At 47.2% G+C, this 27,063-nt stretch overlaps 1 protein-coding gene across 3 annotated transcripts; it reads left to right on the top strand.

Annotated features, from left to right (window-relative positions):
* Positions 1-15,706: 15,706 nt before the first annotated feature.
* Positions 15,707-26,592, top strand: LOC149364972 (uncharacterized). Of its 3 annotated transcripts, none has more exons than XM_089574967.1 (3): positions 15,707-15,964; positions 22,155-22,284; positions 25,091-26,592. In XM_089574967.1, exons 1-3 carry the CDS (start codon positions 15,809-15,811, stop codon positions 25,669-25,671), a joined length of 867 nt encoding a protein of 288 aa, XP_089431093.1. In that variant the 5' UTR covers positions 15,707-15,808; the 3' UTR covers positions 25,672-26,592. The 3 variants fall into 3 exon arrangements, with proteins under 3 accessions (XP_089431093.1, XP_089431092.1, XP_089431091.1); XM_089574966.1 differs by lacking the exon at positions 15,707-15,964 and adding an exon at positions 20,076-20,731; XM_089574965.1 differs by lacking the exon at positions 15,707-15,964 and adding an exon at positions 20,842-21,651.
* Positions 26,593-27,063: the final 471 nt, after the last annotated feature.

Consider the following 27,063-nt stretch of genomic DNA (forward strand, 5'->3'; position numbering starts at 1 on the left):
TGTGCAAAGTTCTCTAAACACGGCGGAAAAAAAAGAAAGCCTGCTTAACGTAGGCCGCCTCTCCGGTCCCGCCAAGGTCGTTTGTTCGACAGAGCGCTCGTTTTGGCCCAGCAAACATCCCGTTTCCGACAGCTCAGCCAAGCGCGTCGAAGCAGTGGTTGCTCAGGAGCGCACGTCACCCGCCAGACGCAGGTATTCACCTCTCCACAGGCGTCGATATGATCTGCGTCAGTGCATGCGACGAGCACTCTTCGCATCGCCGCATCGTCCTGTGACGTGCGGCCTGCCGAGCACAGGACAATATGAAAGCACTGACAGCAGCACACGCCGCACAACGTTTCGCATGCAACGCAGAACAACAAAACAAAGTCAGTGACGACGCAAGCACATCACTGCAGTGTGTTCGCGTCTTCGTTCCGCTCTTATGCGCGGCTCATAACACCGCCACAATAACAACTGTACCGGCAGGTCATAGGAAATGCATGAACGCATTCCATTTCTTCTGTGAATACGTTTACGTATTGATCTCGCGATATGAATGGAAGCTAGTGGACAAAGTGTGCACATGCAGTTAATGCCTCAACAAACGAGTGTGTGAACGAACGAATTTGCATGTATTGAAAATACCCGCAAGGAATGTTTCCAGCGACTCCACTCTGAATTCCGATGTAATTGATTAAAATATGGGTAAAATGAATGATTTAGAAGAAAAATAAAAGGAAGAACTTATTTAAATGTCTTCGTCACAAAGCAAAAAAGAACCAGTCAGTAAAGTACCCGGCAGATTCGCGATAACGCAGAAGCACATCACCTTTGGACATCATTGCAAGATAGATAATCGAAAACTACGCTTTAAAAAGGAAGTATGATGAGAGAGTGAGTGTCTAGGAACGAGAACGAGAACAAAAAATAAAAGCTGAGAAGGGTTGTTTTGTAGGCCAGTCCGTGATCCATACTTCAAGAAATGCTTCGGCGCGGCAGACAAGGACAAGACGTAGGTGTGTTTTCTACGTCTTGTCCTTGTCTGCCGCGCCGAAGCATTTCTTGAAGAATAAAAGCTGTCAGTATTTTGACACAATGTCGGCGCCATTTCTGAGAGTTATAACAGCGCTCCGATTCTTCTTTTGCGCTAGCTGTTTGCTTCCGGTTCAAGCGGTTTTCCTAGCGTGAGGGTACGTCCGTTCAAGCGACTCATTGTTGACCTTAAAACAGTCTTTTGAGACTCATTCAGGGAAGAGGCCAACACAGCGTGCTTGGCATCTTCTCATAAAACTTCTATTCGCTCGACACATTCCACTCAGGCTGATAATACGCGAGCAAAGGCATTCAGGCAGCTCAATTCCTTACATCGGCTATACACAGCACCGCCTCGAGCGAAACTTTCTTCTTGAGCTGAAACTTGAGTATGCCAGTACCGTATGGTCCCCGCACCAGGCACACCTTACTGCCAAACTAGAGATAATGCAGCTCGTGACACTTCACTTTATTTGTTTTAAATACTCATCGTGCCACAGCATCAGTGCTCTATCACGTTAACAAGCGAATCCGACGCTCATATCAACACAGTGTGTCCCTGTCATGAACTAAGCATGCTCCATGTGATGTAAGACTGATTTCTTACAAAACTTTTGAAAGACCAGTCCTTGACTATTCGTCTGTGGTACGGAGCCGTCATCGGAATTATTAAAAAAAAACTATTAGAAAGAATTCAGAAGTACGCAGTATTTTTTGTTTGAATGCTCTGCTCCTGTAACCTGAGCCTGTTAGAAACACGCAGACAAAAAAAAAATCGATTGAAACTATTATTCCAGACTCTTCAAGGAAAAATAAATGTTCGGAAAGCAACGTACAGTCTTTGTCAAAAGTAACCAGGCTGCATGGTTTTGCTTCTCAGTCGTATATTTAGACTATTATGCCAGCCCTCAAGCTCTAAATCTCTGTATGGTAAGGCGGACCCCTGTCCTCACCTTCACAGAACTTTTCGACCTTAGGGAAAGCCGTAAAGGCTCTACTATACAAATGAGAAGCAAACCATGCAGCCTGGTTACTTTTGACAAAGACTGTACATACGAGCACCTGGCAAACGGAGCTCTAGAACGAATCACAATCATGTAATCCATCCCTACCACACTCGTAGTAATACTTTCAGGCACTCCTTAATTCTTCCCCCATGTAACTGAAATATGGAATATATTTTAAACGTGCGTTGAGAAACATAGTGATCTGCCTGAAATTAAACGAACTCTGGATGATCATCGTTGGGAATGTACCGTTTTGTGCTTGTGTATTCAGTGACTGTGAAATTGTTTTTTTTTTGACGTTTTATTTCTTCATCACTATTTCTGTAAGGACCCTCGCACGAGGGTTGACAGTATTTTCAAAATAAAAATTAACCATACGTTTCTTTTCCTGCTTTATCAACGCTGTCACATAAACACATAAAAAAAGCATATCAGGCCACCTTTTCAGCATTGGAACACAACTAATCATCACAAATGCATCAGACGTTTCAGTCACGTTGCGGCTCATTTACAGATTAACTTTTTCCCTTTCGCTACTCAAACAGAGAACCATCTGCCGGACTAAACTGTGAATGTTGACTCAGTTTGTTTATTGAATACTGAAATTAGCGCACTTCTGTATGAGCAGGCCTGCCTGTGACTTTCTACTGTTCCTCTACAGCCTTGGTTTGCGCGTTTGGCTTCGTATTATTCGCTATCGAATCGTTCACACTTGCACTACGCGCTGTTGCATTGTTTGTCCCTACAGCTTTTCGCCCTGACTTCGTTCACTTAGCATTATTTGCGTTGCACTGATTCATTGCGTTGTTTGTTCTGCTTGGTTTCTTGTTCTCTTGATCTGTTATAATTACACGTATTTTTTCTCTTTGAACCTTGCTTTGTTTGCCTCGCGACCCACTCCTGAATAAGCCTGTCAAGGCTATCTATTAATAAATAAATCAATGCCACACGCAAAACAAGGCGGGTTAGCTCGACAAACTCGGCAAATGGATAGGAAAGAAAGAACCTCACGAGGCAACATTTTCTTTTTCTATCCCGGCTTTACATGGAGCAACCAAGTGCTCAGAAAAGAAACGTTCTGGCTGACTCGATTTCAGTAAAATACATATATTGACATCGCAAGACTGAAAATCCTAGAAAGGTTAATCGCATTTAGCGGATATTTGCTGTTAAGCTTCCGCGTTCAGGAGCTCATATCTTAAGAAGCTAGAAAAAGAAAATATCGACGGGGTAGTTTCAAGACCACGAACGAAAAAAAAAAACAGCAATAGAGCTGACGTTGATCGCGCAGAACACACATGGCAGAAGCACGTTTGTGAGGCCAATATTTACGTCGCAGTTTTGCTCATGCTCGACAACTGGCGTTCAAAGCGAGCATTACTAGTGATGAAATCAAAGGGCGAAAACGGCCATCGCTTTTGAGAGAGGCAGTTATCGTTTGACCTTTCACCACCGTCCAGCGGATCAGTGAAGCGAAAAGGAAGAAAGAAAGAAAGAAAGAAAGAAAGAAAGAAAGAAAGAAAGAAAGGAAGGAAGAAAGAAAGGAAGAAGAAATGAAGAAAGAAAGAAAGAAAGAGAGAGAGAAAGAAAGAAAGAAAGAACGGAAGAAAGAAAGAAAGAAAGAAAGAAAGGAAGGAAGAAGGAAAGAAAGAAAGAAAGAAAGAAGGAAAGAAAGAAGGAAAGAAAGAAAGAAAGAAAGAAAGAAAGGAAGAGAGAAAGAAAGAAAGAAAGACAGGAAGATAGGAAGAGAGAAAGAAAGAAAGACAGGAAGAAAGAAAGAAAGAAAGGAAGAAAGAAAGAAGGAAAGAAGGTAAGAAAGAAAGAAGGTAAGAACGAAAGAAGGAAAAAAAGAAAGAAGGAAGGAAAGATGGAAAGAAAGAAGGAAAGAAAGAAGGAAAGAAATAAGGAAAGAAGGAGAGAAAGAAAGAAAGGAAGGAAGGAAGGAAGGAAGGAAGGAAGGAAGAAAGAAGGAAGGAAGGAAGGAAAGAAAGAAAGGAAAAAAGAAAGAAAGAAAGAAAGAAAGAAAGAAAGAAAGAAAGAAAGAAAGAAAGAAAGAAAGAAAGAAAGAAGGAAGGAAAGATGGTAAGAAAGAAAGAAGGTAAGAACGAAAGAAGGAAAAAAAGAAAGAAGGAAGGAAAGATGGAAAGAAAGAAGGAAAGAAAGAAGGAAAGAAGGAGAGAAAGAAAGAAAGGAAGGAAGGAAGGAAGGAAGGAAGAAAGAAGGAAGGAAGGAAAGAAAGAAAGGAAAAAAGAAAGAAAGAAAGAAAGAAAGAAAGAAAGAAAGAAGGAAAGAAGGAGAGAAAGAAAGAAAGGAAGGAAGGAAGGAAGGAAGGAAGGAAGGAAGGAAGGAAGAAAGAAGGAAGGAAGGAAAGAAAGAAAGGAAAGAAAGAAAGGAAAAAAGAAAGAAAGAAAGAAAGAAGGTAAGAAAGAAAGAAGGTAAGAACGAAAGAAGGAAAAAAAGAAAGAAGGAAGGAAAGATGGAAAGAAAGAAGGAAAGAAAGAAGGTAAGAAATAAGGAAAGAAGGAGAGAAAGAAAGAAAGGAAGGAAGGAAGGAAAGAAAGAAAGAAAGAAAGAAAGAAAGAAGGAAAGAAAGAAGGAAAGAAGGTAAGAAAGAAAGAAGGTAAGAACGAAAGAAGGAAAAAAGAAAGAAGGAAGGAAAGATGGAAAGAAAGAAGGAAAGAAAGAAGGAAAGAAATAAGGAAAGAAGGAGAGAAAGAAAGAAAGGAAGGAAGGAAGGAAGGAAGGAAGGAAGAAAGAAGGAAGGAAGGAAGGAAAGAAAGAAAGGAAAAAAGAAAGAAAGAAAGAAAGAAAGAAAGAAAGAAAGAAAGAAAGAAAGAAAGAAAGAAAGAAAGAAAGAAAGAAAGAAAGAAAGAAAGAAAGAGTGCATTCCAGGACGGCGGGTGAGTGACAACGCGCGGATCAATCGTCAAATTTACGGTAACGGCCCGAGCGCTGTGCACACATAGCATCTCTATACAGACGACGATCAAAGGCTCGGCATTTCCCGGAAGCCCGCGTTCATCCGACCATAGCCGCGGCGGGGCTCGGGTTTACCAACAGGCGTACTCGGGAACGTCTGCGCACGCCACGCACCGGCGTCGTTCACGCACGAAGAACGCGAAGCCCGCATGTGTCGAGAAGCACCGCAGTAGTTGGCGTGGACGCAGCGAATCAAATGTCACGGGCCACCACGGCTAACGGGCGCGTCCCGTGCAGCCGGGCAGTCTCTCATCTCCGCGCCGGTTGCTTCCGGCACGTGCCCACGGGAGCGCCCATAGGCAATCAAGTGCGCTACGGGGGTGTCCACTGCTCCAGAGCCCCGCCAAGGATGTGCGCCCCATCGTCAAGAGGAGGGGACCTACGCAGCCTTTGAACTTCTACGGCGAAGTTTACTCAGTCTCTTCTTTTTTTACTCTTCCACCAAGTTTCAGGTCTCACATCAAACCCACGTTTTCTTTCTCAATGTGGGCAGCTGAGCCCTATGAAGAGGGGAGCGGGGAGGATGTGACGGTGCGTAAAGGAGAAGATTGAGATTTGTGGTGGGAGGTCAACGAATTACAATCTCTGCGCAGTATTTTTCAGTGCATGGCTGTGTGAGATTACGAGTACAGTATGCACCTCGGTTGGGGATGCAATGCGGCGAGCAGGTAGTGAAGGTGGGTTAGGGTAACAAAAGTAACCTTGGGTAACCTTGGTTTGGGCAACCTTGGCTTGGCTCTTTTTTTTTGCTTGACTTTACTTGGCTTCTGCCTGCCAGAAACACCGAAGAGAACAAGAGGAAGCAAAGAAGACACACCAGAGTGAGAGAAGAGGTAGAAAAAGAACGAGAAGAGAAATATACTCTCTAGTTCTCACCTCTTTCTTTTCTTCTTATTTTCTATTCTCTTTTCCTCTCTTCACGCCCTTCTTTTCTTTCTTTTCTTCTTTCACTCTTCATTTTTTCTTGTTTTTTTTACTCTTCTTTTTCCTTCTCTTCCTCCTCTGGCTTGACTTTATTCCAGTTTTATTTTGTTCTTGTTTCTTCATGTTCTTCTTTCTCTTTGCTTGACTTCTGTCTCCTTCGTTACTTCTTTTTCACCTCCTTTTTCTGCAGCTTCTTTCGTCTCTTCTCCATATTCGCTTGTCATGGCTTTTGGCTTGGTTTGCCTTGGCGTGGGAATCTCTACTACAGCAGGCTTCAGTTATATGACCACCCGGGGTGGGCGTATGGCGGCTCTCGCCGTAGAAAAAGGCAAAATCATTTACCCTGCCTCGAGTCAGGCATTCAACTTCAGAATAAAGACGGGATAGGGAAGTCTCGAAGAACGTTCTGCTGGAGCCATATGGTAAACGTAATGAGTAATATTTGCCTTTAATCATGTGATGAGAATGCGTCAGAAGAATCGGAGACTCACAGTAAATCTTGCAGATATTAACCATTAAGAGGCGCTAGCATATATAAGAGAGGCGCTAGCATAGCACGTGAAAGATCAATTTCGGATCTTTCGCAGGGCTGGGACGATGCAAAGGCGGAACCTGTCCCCAAACCACGTCTAACTTTATCTGACTTCCGCGCGTTTGCGGCGAAACGGTGCCGCCAGGAAGTTCAGTCAATGTCGTCGCTTTTGTAAAAGGAAGCGCGCGTAGCCACAAAACCGTAACTGTTTTTCCGGCGAGCGCTTCCGCTTTTTCAGCCTTGCATCCGGATCCGCTTGCCCTCCTCCCAATCATGAATCATCCTCAACGCAGGAACTGAGGCACACTTAGCCACACGACTAAAGGCACGCGTCTGTAAGCACTCTTCTGATTCAACGGTCGCCTTATGACACAGCTGCGCGAGAAAAAGCAGATATAGGAGATGGAGGCTTACAAAGAGTCAAAAAAACTCCTGCCCCGAGAGCTCGCAGTCCACAGAACACTACGCCAGGCAGCCTACGAGTCAGTCGAGATTGCATTTTCTGTACGTTATAAGCACCCATCTGCTCTGCAACGCCGTGGAATCTGTTCTCTTTCGACAATTTTTTTTTTTCGCGTGCCGCTGCAGTGAAGTAAGATTTTGATTTTCAATGCATTTGATCCCGGATATATAGAACCCGAACATTTCGAATTATTAGCATTATTTTGCTCAAAAATATAGGAAAATCGCGTAGTATATCGAACTACAATCTGGCGTGTTGCTCGATACATCGTAGCGCGCGCCGCGCCTTTGCGAGTGGCCTTTCTCTTAAGCGCACTTTTCGACCACTTTTCTCGCGCGGAGATGGCTCGGCTGCGCGGCTTCGGGCACTGTTATGCCCGGATATAGATTTCAAGGTGATGTCTGGCCCAGAGTGTTTTCCACGGAGTTGAGTAAACAGCCGCTTGCACAGCAGCACACTCCGGCCTACGTTTTGTGGATTTATGGCCGTCTACGCGATCTCGACCAGAAAGAGAAGCTTTCTGGTCGAGAAAGAGAAAGAGACCACAACGAAAACACTAAAAAGTTTGCTTGTCACATGTAATTACGGAATAATCACTGTTTTAAAGCTCTAGCTTTGTTCTCTTTCATACTGCAGGTACCTACACAAAGGGTGAGAGAAAATCGGAAGTGGTCTAGAGGGTTGCGTCATCACAAACCACATGACTTGGCGCGGGGAATTCAAACAATACAACAGTTCATCGTACAATCATGCAATACAACAGTGACGATCTTCGCTACACAATTCCTCATTGGTCTGCAAAGTCGTGACGTCATTCTACCATTATTACACGCTCCCTCTGAAGAGAGAAAAACAGCAATTGCACTTAAAAGAAAAGTGCTTGTGCCCCGACTCCAACTGCTTCCTCCGGTCGTGAGCCGGCCACGCTAACCCTCGACCACTGAGGAAAGTTTGCTCGACTCGGTGAAAGGGAGGCCTTGTGAGCCGTGTGGTAAATAAAGAATGAAAACCAAAAAATAAAAATAAAATCAAGAAGAAAATTAAGATAAAAACTCTCTATGTCTGCGAAGTGCTATGAAAACAAGACTTCAGGCCGCTGAAGGGACCCATACACGCTATCACGTCATACTCTTGATTTGATTTATTGATTTTGATTTAATGGGGTTTAATGTCCGAAAGCGACTCAGGCTATGAGGGACGGCGTAGTGAAGGGCTCCGGAAATTTCGACCACCTGGGGTTCTTTAATGTGTACTGACATCGCACAGAACACGGGCCTCTAGAATTTCGCCTCCATCGAAATTCAGCCGCCGCGGCCGGGATCGAACCGGCGTCTTTCGGGCCAGCAGCCGAGCGCCGTAACCTCTGAGCCACCGCGGCGGGTCCGTCATACTCTTAAGGTGGAGCTTAAAGGTTCACTGACGAGAAATCTGAAGCCGTATTTTTACCGCTGGAACTCGATCTACACGTTCCGAGCGTTGTTAGAAACTTCGAATTATTGCCTTGTGCAGTCGATTTCCCAAACTGAAATCCGATTAAACGTCCCGGCTCCCGCCTTTTTTTTTTTTAAATTCCCCGCAGACGGTGGGAGGAGTTAACCAACCTTTCACCGCTCTGCCATTGGCGGAGTGATACGTAGTGATCGTTGAAAGCAAAGAGTCCGTGCGTATTTTTATTTCCGTGGACCTAATTTGCAACTATGTAGCCTCTGACTAGACCTATTTATTCACGGAAACCTAAAAGAAACAAAATAAAAGCGAAAGCAAAGCCACCACGCGACTGTCTCAAAGATGCGTTGGTCGACTCCTCCCACCGTCTGCGGGGAATTAAAATAAAGGCAGGAGTCGGACGTTAATCCGATTTAGATTAGGGAAATCGGCCACACACGGCAAATTATTCGGAATTTCTAAGAATGCTCGGAACGTGTAGATCGAGTTCCCGCGGCAAAAAGACGAGTTCAGATTCCTCTTCAGTGCACTTTAAGTGTACCCCGAATGTTTTGTTCTGATAAAGTAGCAGTGTAGCTTCAGTTCATTACATCTTGGAACAAGGCGAAAAGCTAAAGCTGAGCGCATGCTCCTTTATTCTAGTGCAGGTTTTATTAGGTCCCAATGAATGGCGCAGGCACGCTCGTATTCATGTAGAGAAAAAAAAAGTTCATCAAAAGTTAATAGCTCAATACGCGTATTAACTGACAAGGCTACGCGCCCAACGATTTGCAGGCGCGATGCCTTAGGGTACACGAATCACAGAGCAAGAAAAACGGGACAGACGCGACAACACGAGAGATAATACACGACAGGGCTGCCAGAAAAACAACCCCTATCTTTGAAAAAGAGCAGACAGTGGAAGGAGGTTGGGGCCGGGCAAAGAAACCTTGCCGGCACGATAACCTGTCCTGGTAACGTGCTAAAAGCTCGTTATCGCCGCTTTGCATTCTACGATAAGTAGGACGAAGCAGCAGCACATGATGTTTTGGCTTAATTTTGAGAGCAAAGTGATCATTCGTTGGCTAATTAAAAAAAAAAACGAACGTGGTGGGGCAGCAAAATCAGAGAAACCATGTCGTGAAACTTATGTTGTTCTCCCTCGCTGAATATCGCTGCATGTAGCATAGAGTTCAATTTTCAAAACTCCTCATCTGATACGCGGACCACCCATTAGGCTTTATACAACTGTAGCTTTCATTTTGTACTGAACGCATCAATACGAATTAAAAGTATGTAGCATTATATTTACGTTCGACTAGCATTCAAGTGCACAAGCCAGCTTTCCTCAAGTCTGACCGTAGCCCCATTTTCTGAGTGGACCCGATCAAACAGCCCTGATGACCTGCTTATTGAACGCGATCTCGTTATCTCCGCTGGATTTGTCGCAGTGCATGCCTTTCCAATTCTTGGCACATATCTCTGCGTGTCAGATAATTTGGATTGCACAGCGACTATAATGGATGTTTTGAACGTGGACCGCGGCGACGGAAAAGTCGACGTCTGAGTACAAGAAAGTTAAGGTGGGCACTTAAGGTCCTTACATGTTGTGAATGCAAACGCATCCTTTAACATAAAGACCTTTACACTTAATGTCTTTGACCCAAAGGCATTTGACCTCACGGCTTTTGCCACAAAAGCCCTTACCACAAAGACCTTTCACCTAAAGGTTTTACCAGGAAGGCATTTGTCCTGAAGGCCTTCATCTTAAAGGCCTCTCACATAACGATCTTTACTTTTAAGGCGTTTACTTGAAGGTCTTTACCATAAATGCTTCAACCTAAAGGCCTTTATAATTGCCATTAATGGCCCCACCCTAAATCAGCACAGTCATCGCCAAACATTGCCTCGTTTATTCCCCGCCATTTCCAGCATCACGTGACTAACTTCTGAGGCTTCACCACAGACCGGCATTTTCCAGGTTAGGAGGCCAATACTTCGCACTAAAAAAAAAAAAAATGGTTCTTAATGATCAAATAATTAGTCCCCATAGGGTTGGCTCAATGATGACGCCGTGTGGGACAAACCAACTACGACGTTTTCTCGCTACCATCCGCCACGGTAATTCAGGGACTCTGTCGTCCGCCTGTTGTGATCGAGGTCGCGGCTTTGATCCTAGCCGTCACAGCTGAATTCCAATGCCAGCGACATGCGAAAATGCCCGAGGGCTAAGATTTTGGCACACGTTAAAAAACATCAAGTGGTCGAAATCAACTTTCCTAGCATTGGTTATCTCGGTTCGTCGGTTATTTATGATCGGTGACTACAGCGCACGAAACACACGCGTCATGACGAAACAGGCACTACAAGCGCTTATGCAGTCGTTTTCATTTCAACACCCGCCTCTACTGCGCTGTTGTTCCTGATCGCAAATAATCCCGAGCCTTCCACTGCAGCGCGCCATGCTTTAATCATGAACGCCTTTTCAGAGGGACCACGCCCTTGCACAACACAGCCAACGCAACGAGCCGTGTGCAAACGTAGACGTCTCCTGCCGGTGACCAGGCGACGCCGTGAGGGGAAGGGACGGCAGAGTCATGTGATATCGATCAGACCAACACGCCGCGGTCTCACGGGACCGAGAAGCAGCCGCGGAATATGCGCTTCTCTGCACACGGCCCGCACGTATACAGACACCGTGGAAGCAGTGGAAGCAGCAGCAGCAGCAGCAGCAGCAGCTCGCCGTGACATCTCCATCACGCGCCATCCAGCCGGCCTTCGGCCGTCGGTTCGGTTTGCGTCCTCATCCGGTGCACCGGGGGCCGGACGGTTTGCGCATTCCTTGCGCCCATTGTGACAAGGAACACCGCGTTCTTCGTGTTACGCCTCCGATCACGAGCCAAGTGCGCACGCCGATCGGAGCCGGCTTCAGCCGGCGCTGCTGGAACAAGGAGCGCTGCACCGTCGCGGCAAACTCGAGTACAACTGCACGCGTGTGAAACTCGAACTTACCTACTATCCTGGACAATTGAAGCAAGAATAGGCAGTAGAGTTACTTGGTTTTTACGACCCTGTGTTGATTTGTGTGTTGATTTTGAGCCTTTGAGGTTCTTGCAATTCAGGGCTCCGGATTAATTCCGAACACACGGAGTTCCTTAACGGACACTGATACCTCGCTACACAAGGGAGTTATTGCATTTCACCTCCATTTCGTTTATGTGCGCGAAAACCCTTGATGTGCGGTCACGCATGCCTCTTATGGGGCATTCCGATCGGCTCTCCGGGTGAATTAAGTTTTCTTGCTACGCGAAACCGAAGAGTGCGTTTCAATGGGCGATTGCGATTCAGATCCAAAGTTCAGATTAGGAAGCGACGGTATGGTCCCCAGACTCCCTAGACATCTTGCTCCTTCGCGGATTCGAAGAGCTGCTCCTGGTAGCTGACTGGAATATGCCGTTATAGTACCGTCTAGAACTGGAAGAGATCCGACCCCAACTTTACTTGGGTTTCAATTCAAGGGTACCTTTAGACTGTACAATTAGAAACAGTCAGCGTCTTTACCTCCGACCATGTCGATAATCTGGCCTGCGAAAAAATGGCCTTAGCACAGAAAATGACCCTCTCCTTTCTCATTCCCGTGCTGAGGTAAGCACGAAGAAGTCACCAGAACCTGTATTTTGTAACGATCTTTTACTACTTGATATTCCTGGGCCTTAGTTTCGTGGTGATAATTTATTTTTCGCACATGTTTTTCTATTATTATTTTCTGCAATCCTGGCAGTTCCCGTTCTTCGAGCCCCTTTCCCTGAATACGGTATAACACGATGCCTGTTTTGAACACACTGGCCCAAATCTCTTCTTCGAAGTTCAGAGCTTTCCCCTCGTCTTTCTCTTTTTCCCTCTGCCAGTCGTTCAGTTAATGCTAGGACAATTGTCTCTAGGGCAAATAAACACTATGATATGTTTGATAGGGTTAGCGTTGCGGCCGTTGAGTTGAGGTGCGTAGGTGTTGGAGCGTCGCGCCCGTGGTGTAACGAGACCTTCGAGGAGTTACCTCTCAATCGCCACTAGTGAACAATAGTAAACGTCTTGCGTGACTGCTGAAGCGGGAGACCGCCGTCACGCGCGACCTGATGTCGACCGGGGACGTGACTAGGGGAACAGCCGTGGCGAAAAAAGCGCGGAGCCAACCCTCGTCCCAGAAACTTGCAGCGAACTCTCGATTATACGAATTTCACAATATTTCGAATATTTCTAAACGCCTCGGGCGCGGGTAGTACTACAACCTTTGTGCTCCACATGAAAAATTTGTCTGGGAGTCAGTTTACGACCCTGATTGCACCCTCTATGCTCGTTGTATGCGCGCGGTATTTCCGCCCTTACACAAGTGAACATAGAATATAAAGAAATCTCGAAAAAAAAAAAGATGAATAGTCGCACATACGCAGGATGCGGAGGTGTTTCCTGCTGTAGAAATAAATGGTGCAGGAGTTATAAGTATGCAAGCTCAAAATTTTCCACCGTTTATTTCTTTCTTTATCTCTGTCCTTTACTGTCAACCTTGGTTCCATGGATTCGCCCTTATTGTAATTCCTTTTTCTTTTTAAATGAGAATTGGAGCGCAATACCATTGTTCAATTTGCTCCCGTCATTGCCGCAACTGTTTCGTCTTGCTCTTTTCCCAAAAACGAGGCGTCGTGTTCTTGAGCGCGTTTGTAATACATCGCAACTAAAGAAACATAGCGCAGAACAAAAAGACGTCGACGAGACAGGCGATTGTCCTGTCCCGTCGTCTTTTTATTTCTGCTTGTTTCTTTAGCTACGATGTTCTTGTGCGCCGGTGACATGCAGATGCAATTAATTTATGTTTCATTCTGCGTCGCGATGTGTTGCATCGCTGATTGACTTTCAGTTCTCGCATGCTGTGCCGTGTTGCCGTTCGTTATATTATGGGGATGCTTCTACCGAGTCTAACTGTTCAAGAGCTTTCATCCCAGGGGCGCTTCCTAGAGGTTTTTTGGAAAAGAAAGAAAGAAAGAAAGAAAGAAAGAAAGAAAGAAAGAAAGAAAGAAAGAAAGAAAGAAAGAAAGAAAGAAAGAAAGAAAGAAAGAAAGAAAGGAAGAAAGAGAGAAAGAAAGAAAGAAAGAAAGAAAGAAAGAAAGAAAGAAAGAAAGAAAGAAAGAAAGAAAGAAAGAAAGGAAGAAAGAAAGAAAGAAAGAAAGAAAGAAAGAAAGAAAGAAAGAAAGAAAGAAAGAAAGAAAGAAAGAAAGAAAGAAAGAAAGAAAGAAAGAAAGAAAGAAAGAAAGAAGAAAAAGAAGAAAGAAAAAAGTACTCCAACTTGTCCCAATGGGGTCACGCTGTAATTGATGCATCGGAGTTCCCAGTTAGTTAACTCAGTTTGAAGCACTTCCCTAGTTTCAACAACTGCTGTGTACTATCGGGGTGAATAGTAACTGACCCCGCTGCCTTCAAGTTCCGAACCATGCCGCACTGATACCCAACAATTCTGGGCAAAAGCATTTTTGAACAGAAACCGCTTATAAACGCAATTTTTTTTAAATAATGTAACATTTTACTATCACATTTAACATATTCGCAGATCACCCGACGGCAGTCTTGCACTTTTCTTTATTAACGTTTTTTTTTTTTTCGATTCTCAAAAGCGTCGCTCATTGGTTTTCATGGCAGTCTTAACTGTTCGATGCAAGATGGAAGCACTTTTTCTACATATCAGAAGAATGGATCATTGCCTACTATATTTCCATAACAGTATCTAACAATTTTCAATTTCTCTCAATTTTTGTCTGGGAATGTTGGACATGCACTTGTAGTCGCCACCTCACAATGCACTTCTGGTAACGAGACCGGCTCAGTACTACGTAGTAGACCCCGATAGTACGTCTCTCCGCAACATTAGTGTTTATAAAAGACCGTCCTGTGTGTGTCTCTATTCATAATTTCTAGGTTACAACGCCACGGTGAACCACTGTTGGCACAGAAACATCAATAAAACACGCCATTTGTATAGTCTTCGGCATAGATAAGCAGATCCGAAAGATAAGCAGAAATGGACACATGTGCTGTCTGTGGCAGTCCTGTGCGTAACAGCAAACGGTCTGTTCCGCAAAAAAAGAAACACAGAATGCAATTACCTAGCTCCATAGAGCATGTGACAAAGAAATGCAATCTGAAGCAATAACTATGGCACGCAACCCGCGGTCTTTATCTCAAAATAGGCAAGCAAGAGCCGTTTTCCTACGGCAGCGTCGCAGCAGCAACGCTTTCCACACCCACACCTTGCAAACATACGTTATCTCTCAAGCTCGAAATCTTCCACAGAGGTCCAGCAATAAAGGCAACTCACTGCCAGTATCATAAGCTGCAAGGAGAGTCACATGAGCACTCAATAACGACTACCAGGAGTCACGTGCGACTTGAAACACTTGTCTTTCATCCCGTGCTTTGCAAGAGATCGAAAAAAAAAAAAAAGTCGAGCAGGAGGGAATACAGGGGCGACAGATACTTCTTGAATACAGGAAGCCCTCCTCCACGACAGCTAGAGTGAGCAGCCTTCGTAATCGCAGATGGCGGGGAACCCCTCGGCACTCGAACGCGATGACGCGCATCGCGCCCTTATCGTCGCTTCTACGCATCTACGTCGCAGACTGGACGCAATACTTCGACTCTCGAGGAGCCAAGGCGGGAAGGGTACGCCAAAGCGAATCCGCCAAGTCACTCCTGCCACTGAGTGGACGGAGTCGCTGCTCTGATAAGCGACGCGGAGCTCGCTATCAGAGTCGTCGCGTGTAGAGGTCAAACTGCAGGCAAGCGCAGAAGTTTCCAGACAGCAGCGATAAGCGTCTCTTTGCTATTGCTATTTTTCTTTCTCTTTCCCTCACTAACACTCTCGCTCTTTCACTCTTTTACGCCACCATGCGGCAAGAGTACGCAGGACTTCACTGGGACCAGATGCGAGGATGTCTATCAAGTCCCTCTTATCGCATGCTAGAGGGAAAGAGAGGTGAAGATGCGTTGAGATGACGTATGACTGCGGGTGTATGTGTATGCGAGGGGGGGGGGGGGGAGGAGAGAGAAAGGGGGAGCGCATGGACAGCAGTGCGAGATATTGCTTGACGGCAGGCAAAATCTGCTTCGTCACTGAAAGATTGCAGCTTCAGGACGGAACCAGACTGCTCTTTCTCGTCGTCGGAATGCTTCAGTATGCAGAATTCCCCCCCCCCCCCCTCCCCCGCCCCATATTTTTGTTTGTTTTTCTAACAAAGACCCTTCGCACCTCAGAAAGGTGCCGCTGGAGGTTTCACAGTAAAGGGAGAGGGCGCGGTCAACTGAGTTTCTTGGCTGTGGGTTTTGAACTGCGTACAGGCGCCGGTCTCCCCCAGATTTGTTGACGACGATCGCTGCTGGTATATAAAAGGGCGAGGCTCTTCGACAGGAGTCAGTTTTATGAAACTGGTCGTGGAGAGCGTGGATAGCAGTGAAGTTTCTCTTACGATGCCCCAAAGCGAGTGGACCGAACTGAGAGACAGCAGCCTCCACGAGTACGCCTCCAAGTATGTCCACACCATAATCCGCCCCGAGGATTTACACCACGATTACGAGGTACTACGTCTGTTTCGCATGTTTGTTTGTTTTTCAGATTTTTTTTACTTCTCTTGATCCACCTTTTGCGCTAAATGCGCTAAATGCATACATATGGGCTTACGATTTTTTGTTTGAAATTCGAATTTTTTAGTAGCTCACTCTTTCATACCTTCTGTAGTCCATTCATACTTGAGGTAGTGGACGTCCATATGCAGAAATCGGTCTTCAGTGATCAGCGAAAATGTTTAATATCGAACCATACCTTCTCCGAAAAGGTGGTTTCTATTTGTTCACTGGTAGTGATTGGTACCCCGACTCACAAGCGAATTAAGGCTGCTCCGCAGATTATGGCACTCCGTGATCTTCCGTAAACAGCGCTGAATATTTTGTTGGTCCAGCAAAAAAATAGAGGGAGGGACTGAGGGAAGGATGAGGAATGCTCTGTTAACGTTTTTGCTGTCGTCAAAAGCGTTCCCCATTGGTTTTCTATGGCAGTCTTGACTGCTCCATGCCAGCGATGCAAACACTCTAAAAGAAAAATTTTGCTACATATCAGAATAACGGACAATATTTCAATTTTAAAAATTTTTGTCCGAGAATATTGGATTCGGGAGACGGAAAATCATCGCAAAATAGCTAGGTTCTTGATTCGTGCTGGCCGGACGATCTTAGGGGAAAAAAGATACCGTAACTTCAGGAGCTACACGTTAGACCACTATAGTTAGGTCGAGACTGAGATGGTTAGCCTTACATCGCTTTTGGATGTGTATTAGAAAGTTAGCTTGTGTAAATACAGAAACAAGAATTTTTGTAGTGGAACATACAGCAGCTGCGGGATTATTAAAGAGCTGACGCTGAGCACGGGAAGCTGAGAGGTAGAGGAAACGTTTTTTAACGCAACAAGTACTTTTATTCAGTTCTGCCGTGATGTAAAAGAGTTGCAGGAAACAACAATTTTATGACCTGCCTCATCAGTTCGGAGCCCCAGCTGCCGACTATTATAATGTCCAACAAAAACTCTTTCGAGCTGCAATTTTATAAAAAGAGAGAGAGAGGCCTGCTACATCACTTAAACCGTCGTTTCAGTGAACTTCATTGAATGGCGCAGTTCGTGCTTCAAGCAAAATGAACGTTACAAGGCTTTAATATCCAACGCCCTGCTTCTAGCACTGGGCAGATTGCAAAATAATCGCTCAAACAAAGTCGTTTCTTCTGGGAAAAAGGATCGGGCATCTTCAGCTTTCATCTGAAAACATGGAAAAAGGTAGAGGCGCTCGACGAAGCCATTCAACTGCGGCTTTTCTCTTAACTTATGTTTCACCTTTTTTTTTCTTTCTGGAAGTAAAATGGCGACAGTCTGCACGTAGTTCGGCTAGCTGGTGGCACCAGAATACGATGGGAAAAAAAGCGCGTAGAAGGAGGACAAGACAGAAACGACACAAACACAGACAGTATCGCCTATTCCTTGCCCTGATCCTACGTGCTGTTTTTCAGCAAGTAAAACGCGTTCTCAACTTTCTCCGGAAACCTGCGCTGTCCCTTGAAGAGAGCTCTTGCAGGAAGGTCGCGCGTTTCAGACGATACGCCACTTGCAAGTGTTTTTACCCGCTTTAAAAGCAACTTCTTATATGAGCTGCACGTTACTTGTGTGGGAGCCTTACTGTCAAACAATGCCGCTCGTCTATTTGGGAAGCAGCGATGGTTTATAACGTGGATTGTTGAGCTAGTTGGTGCATGGTCACTTAAAACCAGAAACAGACACAAGGAAGTAACACACAGACGTGGACGAGGCTGCTCCACGTCTCTGTGTTTCTTCCTTGTGTCTGTTTCTTCTCTGCTGCTGGTTTTAAGAGATCAGGCGACGGTTTGTTAATTTCTGAATGCACCTGTGTTTTGTGTTGGCTGTTGAATGCAAAACAATAACTTTGTCATCCCGCCTGCTTTGTTAGTTTGCTCTTCCTGTCGTTGCGGTAACTTCACTTCCATGGTTTTGCATTTTCTTCCCGTTCCATGTTAGCGCACTGGCGAATACTTATCGCAATAAGTGCTAACCGTAGAAAGAACACCTTGAAGTCAAAGCATGGTCGCATCCAAGCTCCCTCAGTCACATTTTTCTGTCTCTTATTGACAGCTTGTCTTGCGAACATTTCGTACACGCACGAAGAGGAACTGCGAAATCATTTTCTCCGCGAGCTGGTAGGAGCTCAGTGCAGACGTCGCCCGGGCAGTCTTTTGCCCCGACCGCCGGTAATTATCCTGTCTGCGTTCCATTTAGGAAGAGCTCGGCCCGGTGTCGTTGACTCGCTTGCTGCCCGCGCTCTGCCCTTGTTTCGGTGGCGGAAGGGAGTGCGCGCCTCGATCACCACGGCGTATCCGGCGAAGAAACTTGCGAAGCTGCTTCCTTTGGTTCTTCTCCATCCGTTCGTGCGTCAATGAGGGATCGGTCGGTCTTTTGTGTGTTTGCTTTCGTCACGGAAAACTACGAGAGCATGCATGACGATCGCCCGAATGCTGCTGTGACAGCTGTTTTTTGAAACTCCGTTTCCGGAGTGCTGCATAGTTGCGGAGTCGGAGGTATTGAGAGACTGCATCGGTCGTGCATTGACCGTGGTTTAATTTTAGAAGGACTGTGCCATCATCATTACGTTCGTAAGTTTGTTTAGCACATGTCTGCTTTTTCTTTCTCTTTCCGCGGGGATATCTATGTTCTCTCCGAAATCATTTGGCTTCTTGTAAGCTTTCTGTAATTTTAATATTTCCCACTTTTAATTTTACAGTTTTACGCCTGCCTCTGTAAGCGCATGCCTCATTTCAGATGAGGTTTAAACTTTTAAAATGGAGTTTAAAAGGTGCAGTTCTGGGAAAAGTATAATTGGGGAGACATGGCATGACTGATGGTGTAGATTGTTGTGGTGCTTTACTGGGATGGGAAGTGCAGACAACACGACGACTGCATTGCGCTCGCACGATTGTTATTCGCTGAAGGACCCCCGGTGTATCAACACACAGCCCCCGACTCGAGCATCGTCGAACTGCGACAGAGGCAGCTGCGCCGGTTTTTTTCCACTCCAGCTGCGCTTAAAAGAGAGAGAGGGCACCAATATAAAGTCACGATGACAGTTTCTTAGACGGGCGGCGACATAATTGAAAAATGAGTTGGGGCCGATATAATAGCAGTTAGCGAAAAGTAACAGGGGTAGTGCGTCTTATAACCCCGGATATTAGTGAATCTGCTTAAAAGTTTGTATGTCGATCACGTTGAAAATGATGTCGAGCTTTGATTACGAGAAGCATTTCGGGCTTCGTAAACGCTTTCGGAAATGCGTTTTCGAACTACTCAAGCGATGTTAGATTGAAATGAAACAATGCGTAAGTTGGCACGTCAGAGAGGCAGACTTTCTTCTTTTTGTGTAGTCACAGCATGTATAGTAGTGGTCTCTTTATAGACAAAAACACAGGTGGAAACTGTCGTGAGTTCGATTTAAAGGCGCTGTAGAAGCTGTGTAAGGTGCTACTGCCGTTACGATGTTCTTTTGTTGTAGCTGTTTTTTTCATTTAATTGTGGAACTGTTGAGTTGCCCACAAATATCGCACATCTCGCTGCAAAACAAAGATGACCCTGCCATGACAAACCGAGTAGCTTCTTGCAGGTGAACGTGAAAGAAACCCGGACTTTTCTCTCAAGGTCTCTTGCTATGTGTCTCATCATAGTTTACCTTCGATTATGCCGTCATTAATCTGGCACCGAAGCAACGCTGACCAAGATCGTCAAGATATTCCAGAATGTACGCAGGAGCGACGCGCCGGCATTTCCTTTCGTCACCGCACTCTCTCGAGCGGCGTTAACCCTTTCCTTCGGTGTGTCTGAGGAGCAGCGCAATCCGAGAGCGAGGGACCAGTGAGAGAGAGGCAGCGAGGAAGTGAGCGAGAATGTGTGCTCTTATTTTGTCTTTATTTGTTTGCACTTCCTCCGTCTGCGGCCACCTCCAATCAGAGAGAGGCGTCCTGCCGAGCCTCCGTGCTTCCATTGGTCGATTCGCCGAAGAGTTCACGTGCGCCGGCCGTGCTTGCCGCGTGCGCCTGCGCGTCATCCCGCAACGAGGAACGGAGGTTATAAAAAGCGCTCCACCCGACGTCCACGCAGTCAGTTTACTTGCCGCTGAGCGACGGAGCAGTTCCTGTAGCGGGACCAACGGCGGAAAATTTCCATTTCAACTCCGCCCGATCACTTTTCTTTGATCTCTCCGGGACAAAGCCTTCGGCCGATAAACAGCTACGCTTAATAGACAAGCGAGTCAGCGGCTTTCCTACCTCCGAACAATTTTTTTTTCCCTCTCATCACCTACCTCAACGACCAGAGGCCACCTTCACCGCCTCCGCACCCAGCCAGCGACGGACCGGCTTCTCCGTGATCTCAGTGGACAGCCGCCAAATCACCTATTGGCACTACTCGCCAGCGCAGACTTTTCCCAGGAATCAGTCCGCCGTTCGATGGAAACAGGAGTGCCTTGCTACGACAGCGTGTCAGCATGCGACGGGCCCAACATAGCGCTGCTCCTGCTCAGTAGTGGCAACGAGGACGCCGCCGACCCGACGGGCTGCGACGGCTCCGGAGACGTCCACGACGACTGCTGGCAACAGCTCGAGGCCTTCTGGGGCGCCGAGAAGCACCGCTGCTGCCAGCACGAGCCGCCGACCTTCGAGAGCAGCACCGAGAGCCAGCTCGAGAGCAGGGACTTCCTGAGCGAGCCGCCGCAGCTGCCGCTCGACGGACAGCTAGCTAGGGTTGGTAGCACTCTGCAGGAATCTCAGGGACTCCCCTCAACCGCACGACGAACCGTCCACATCCGCCGATGCTCGTACCCGTCAACGAAGCATCCGATATCGAGTAGCTTTGCAGAGAAAAAAATATATATACGGGATGCTGGCCAAAAAGCGAACGTCGAAGCGGTCGTCGAACGACGTAAAAGCATACTGCCACAGTCACCCATACGGGTGACAATTCGTTGCGTATGGCCTGACCTCGGTTCAAATCTAGTCACAACGCTAGTTAAATGTCTTGGCGGTGCCACAACGCGCTAATTTATATCACAGTTGGATAATGGGCGAGGGAAGTAAATATATAAACACCGAAGCGATAAGATATCAGCTATCTGCATAGGCCCGTGTATCGATCCCTAAAAAGAGAGGAAAAGACGGGTAAGTTCCGAAACGACAGCGGCAATTCGGCGTGCAGTACGGTAATCGGCCTCGAAAGATACAGCATGCATACTACTGACACGTGGCCGAGCCGCCGTCGTTTCAAAGCTCCCAAATATTTCATATTTGCCAATAGCTGCAGCTTCGGTTAGGCCTGGTGTCCACGTGCTCGCAGCATTTGAACCATGCCGACGACACGGAGAAAAGAACGCAGCAGGTGCAGCGCTCTCGCACACACATATTCGGCAGCTGCGTCGCTCTCGACTGAGTCACCGATATGCCCTCCCACGCCCGTCGCGCCAGCTGCATGTTTAGACATTCCCCAGAGCGCCGCGCTCTCCCCTCCCCCTTTTCAACGGTCGCCGGAACAACAACAGCTCCGCCGCCTTCGCCGCAGCCGCTTCTTGCTTCTCGCTAGACGTACTGGGGTTCAAAATAACTCATCGACTCCGAAACGGGGCCAGAAAAAGAACGCAACAGGATGTGTTGAGCGCAGTGTTTGTCAGGTCTGCATTCCTTACTCGTTTTTTTTTTTTTTTCTGTTCACGCGTTTCTGTTATTTCGCTTTGCTCGAGTTTCTGCGTGGACCGCTTCTGCTAGGCAGTAAAAAGAAAAAAAAACGCCGTCACGTTTACTACGACGCAACGTAGGGTGGAAGTGAAGCGGTTCGCGCGATAGGCCGTTCCGACAGCTCACAGCGACGAAGAGGGGGAAGGGGTGGGCGGCTGGCGAGGGCGTGAATGTGGCGCACAATTGCATAACTGCGAGTCTGACGCCAGACGAGCGTGCCTCCAGGCACTCGTCAGCCGCACTCCCATCCTCCCTCTAGGTCGTCGCCCTGCACACAACTCTTCACGCGTGCTCGATTAGAGTCCGCTGCATTTGGTGCGAGGTAGGCTGGTTCCAGGCTGCACAGAACTCCGTAGTTGAACTTTGCAGGTCTTGTGCATCATATGACGTGAAGCCGGTCAGCCCTCACTCACTGCCACTTCTTTTTTGCTCTGTGCAGAAGGCGACCAAGTCGAGCCCGGCTGCGCCAGCTAACGACCTCCTCCACATCGTCCGAGGCGAGGACATCAACGATGTGCCCACCAGCTACGTGGTCAACGGCATCAAGCCGCATGAGTTCCCCGTCATCGGTGAGTGAAGCTTTCTAGCTAAAGGCTCGATATTTTCTCTGGGAAATTTCCTTCACAATACGGCCCCACGAGTATCATCAATAGCAGCGATATGCAGTCTGCCATAGGGCGAAGTGTCTCTCATTTATAGTTAAGCTGATTACATTGGTTAAGTCTGAGGGCGTTCCGAATACGTAAACAGATTTGGGTTCGAATGCAGATTCCCTGTTTATGGGTCAGGTGTAATGAAATCATGTAGAAAAGCTGTGAACAGCCGAATGAAAAAAAAAAGATAATCCGAGACATGTTAGGTTTTGCATGTGGGAGTGACAGCGATGGCGGCCGCCCCCAAGTCTTTTCTTTTTTGCATCTCCCTAGACACCAAAGAGAAATGTGCGTAGTCGCATGTTTACTGTGTTCTTAAACATAAACGGGGCAATATTTACAGCTAATCATCGTCATTCACGACAACAAGGGAGGAGTAACATGAGCAGTGCCGGAAGGGAGTAACCTGAGCAGAAGCCTGTTTATGTATGAAAATACCGTATACATAGGTTGCACGTGTCGTCACTTCCGCCCCCATCAAGCGCTTGCGGCCATGCTGCCGAACCATTCGGCCGTCCCCGCCCGTCCGCCCTGCGGTGCCTGGCCACTCCTCGGACATTTTGGATTATTTTCTTATCTTTCAGGCGCGATGCCTACTCCACAGAGGAATGAACCATTCAGTGCAGGCTACTAGTCTGAATTTATTCGATCGGCGCGCGTACGCTACGCAGACAAAGTGAAAATTTGCGATGATACAGATCCGCACACGCTGCAACCGGGAGTCGACGCGAAGACGGGCGTTGATGTGTTCCTTGAAGTGGCCCACGGGGGATGTCGTGTACTCTTGCCAGCTTTGGGAAGTTGGAAGCAATGAAAGCCTTCGAATCAATGGAGGCACACAATGATTTCTACAGCAGGTGGGTGAGAAGCCTGTCTGCGATGCGCAAGCAACGAGACGAGAAGCTTGGCCTCGGCACGCCGCTTTCTCTGCCGTCATTGCTCGCTACGGTCGTGGCGATCTGAGCCGGCTTGCCTAGTGCTCTAGCTAAGATGCAGCGACACGGGACCCAGTCTGGGTTTGTGTTCAGACAAATTCGATGGCGTCAATCAAAACAGCAACATTCAAGAGTGTAGTCATTGCTTCCCACGTTTTCGTAAACATTTAGTCGACGACACAAGCCTCTTACTTGTCACAAAGTGCAGTCCGCGCACAAGTAAATTTGGGTTGACGGGTTCCAAATCGTCGCGCTTAATGCGAGCCGGCTTGCCTAGTGCTCTAGCTAAGATGCAGCGACACGGGACCCAGTCTGGGTTTGTGTTCAGACAAATTCGATGGCGTCAATAAAAACAGCAACATTCAAGAGTGTAGTCATTGCTTCCCACGTTTTCGTAAACATTTAGTCGACGACACAATGCAGATGAAGTTCGTGTTAAATGGCTTCTTCTTTCATCTGGAGCAGTCGCTACGATCGTAGCAGCCAAGGGTGGCACACAAAACCATACCGAATCTAATGATGGACGAGAATCGACACGTTGCGAGCTAACATAGGCAGCGGAAAGCTAGAGGCGGTCTGGCGGTGGTTCGGCAGCATGGCCGACTCGCAACCAACGGCCACCGGATGTGACGTCGGTGCAAGCTATGTATACACATTCCTATAGTAGGCAGCTAGCACAGATAATTCGATTCGAACATCGATAATTCGATAATCAGATAATTCGAGATTCGAACACTTGCCTTATGGCAAGTGTTCGAATTAAAAAAAAAATTTGACTGCAATCACCAGCTTGGACTCTAAGCTGGGTGATTTGTGTACACGTGTGTCCCACTCTTTCCCTGACAGCAGTAAGAGCGGCAACATTCGTGTATGAATGCGCTCAACATCAATGCGAGGAAGCGTTTCTTCATTACTTTGAGATGAAGGATGAATCAGTGTTATCAGAAATGAGTAATCTATAGACTGCATTTGATGGAGCCGAGCTACATACAGGGTGTTTCACCTAAGACTTTTCATAGTTTTTAAATAAAGGCTTTTTGAGTTCGAAGAGCGTTTTTTTCTATATAGAATTATCAGCGGTGTAGTACACCATAATACAGAAAATACGAGCTAATTAGCAGGCTGGTTAAACTAATATTGAATAGTTAACTTTTTAACTGTTACTTTTATGCCCCTAAACTGCCGAGAGACATGCAGCCCACCTTAAAAGTAATATCCATATCAGTTTTTAGAATTTCAAAAAACAGGGTTATCCTCCGCGCTGTATCCCAACACATTTTGGCTATTTCGAGAAGTTACGTGCACTGGAGAGGCTGCTTTGCCTGCAAGCTTCTCGAAAGCGCATGTATTTTGGGTATGTATCAAAATTTTGTTGGAGCACAGCGCCGAGGGTAACCTCATTTTCGAGAATTCCAGTAACTGATATGGATATTGCTTACGGTGGGCTCTCAATAATTAAGGAGCCTAAAAAGAGCCTAAATAGCTAAAAAGTTAACTGTTCAAAAATAGTTAACCAGCCTGCTAGTTAGCACGTCTTAGCTGTATTGTGATGTACTACACCGCTGACAAAGCTATGCCAAAAATAAAAGCACTCTTCTTACTCAGACGGCCTTTCTTTAAGAATTGTGGAAAGTCTTAGGTGGAACATCCTGTATATAGAAGAACGGGAACAGAGTGGTAGGAGTGTTGGAGCATCGCTACTGTTAGATCTCTGCTATGAATATTCCTCATCTTCAAGCTGCCTGACCTGCTTATCTCACGCCGTTTGCTGTTTGTTTCTTGCGCAGGCACTTACGTGGACAAGCGGGTCGTTCCGGGCTTCCGGTACATTGTACGCGTGAACCGCACCTCGCGCTTCCTGTTCGGCGGCCGCCCTCTGCGCCTGGAGAGCGTGGGCCGCGGCTACGGCAAACGCATCACGTTCGAGGCGCCTCCCGGCGGGCTGAACGAGAACGACAACTTCTTCTATTCGGACACCATCGCCCAGGGGTACGGCTTCGCGCCCATCGCCGTCCAGGTCGGCGACCGCTTCAGGGTCCAGGACTCCCAGGGCGACGCCTGCGGCGACCTCGTGCTGGACGAACTGGTCGGCGAGCAGACCGAGCTCTCCTGCGGCGTCGTCAAGGAGGACGGCTCGATCATCAAGGAGATCGCCGTCGACTTCCACGCGAGGTTCCTGTGCGTCAACAACAAGCTGCTGGACCGCCAGCTGGTCTGGAACAAGGTCCGGCTCAGCGCCGTAGCCAAGCTCGTGAAGCCGCGCGGAGCGACCGAGGCGCGCCTGGACAAGCTTCTCTTGCAGAACTGCCCGCTGGCCGGCTACGAACTGGTGCCCTTCTCGCGCAAGGCGGCCGACAACGAAGAATAGGTCGTCGGCCACCCGCCGGGCCGTTTCTCGGCGAGCCGAGCCCACTTGGCGTTGGTCTGCTGCACTATCACGGAACGGAGTGCGCGACAGTCCAAGCGACGTGGACGAAGGCGAAGACGGGCCAGTATTCAGCAACTGGGTCCGCGGTAACGCGCCCGCCTACTATCCAAGAGAGAAAATATTGAGCCGGTCCCTCAGCACGCCCCCAGGCAACTCAAAACAATCGCAGGGTTGTGCTGCGGCGGCTGCAGAGACAGAACAACGCTGTGATTCGACTTGAACCTTCGTCACTCGTGCACCAAAGAGCCTCAGCTGCATTCTTTTTCCTTTTTTTGAGGCAGCAACAGAGATAAGACACGAAGAAGGAGACCACGGTTCCGAACAGCCTGTGAGAGAGAGGCAGAGACATCAGCGAAGAGCTCGATGATGACGGACAGAAATGTTTTTCCTCCTTCGCGCAGTACACTGATAACCCATCTTTGTCGGAGTCGCGTGTGCATGCTTGGCGGAAGGAAATGAGCAAAAGACTGAGCGCAGGGAGTCGTGGTCAGCTGGCTGACCGTGTCTAACGGTGATATTCGCTCTGCGTGCTGTTCCCGTCCTCGTTTTGACAAGTCTTTCAAGAAACTCAGCGTGGTGGCAATTCTACCTTTTCTTTGTTTTGTTGTTAGAGGAGGTACCATACACCTCCTTTTCTCACTGCTGCAGCCTTCGTCTCACAAAACGCGTTGTGCATTTTATACGATTACTATTTGTTGTTACCTAAGCGTAGGCACCCTGTGTACACAGTGCCACGCGGTCTCAACTCGTGCGCATTTATTTAATCGCTGAACTATATCGTATAATTTATGCATAGTCAAGCGATGCCGCGCCTATTTTGCGCAGCTGCTCGAACGTCGAATAAAGTATTGAAAAAGATTATGTTTTCTCGCTGTGTTTCTCCTGCTACAGTGCACGCGACCGTCCCTCTATCCACATATGCTGACAGTCAGTGTGGATAGGACGCTTTGGCGTGTGCACAGGAGGCGTGAATTGGCGCACAAAATGCGCAAAGGATGAAATGCATGCTGCTATGGAGTTATTGTGGTGTGCCAGTCTGGGTCAAGTCATCAAGGTAGAACCGGACAGCAAGAAAGCAAATTGGCAAGAAAAGTACTTCAGCAAGAGATGTCGGGCTAGTCGGCTTGGTACTTGTAACGCCATGAAAGGTTATGCGCAAAAAAAGACGACACGAAGACAGAAGACACGACAGGACGAGCGCTCGTCCTCGTGTCGTCGTGTCGTGTCTTCTATCTTCGTGTCGTCTGTCGTGTCTTCTATCTTCGTGTCGTCTTTCCTTGCCCATAGGCTTTCATGGTATTACAAATGGTATTACATGGTATTTCATGGTAT

This window comes from Amblyomma mixtum, chromosome 2 (genome assembly GCF_055824585.1).
Source record: "Amblyomma mixtum isolate Tamu chromosome 2, ASM5582458v1, whole genome shotgun sequence".
Taxonomy (NCBI): domain Eukaryota; kingdom Metazoa; phylum Arthropoda; class Arachnida; order Ixodida; family Ixodidae; genus Amblyomma; species Amblyomma mixtum.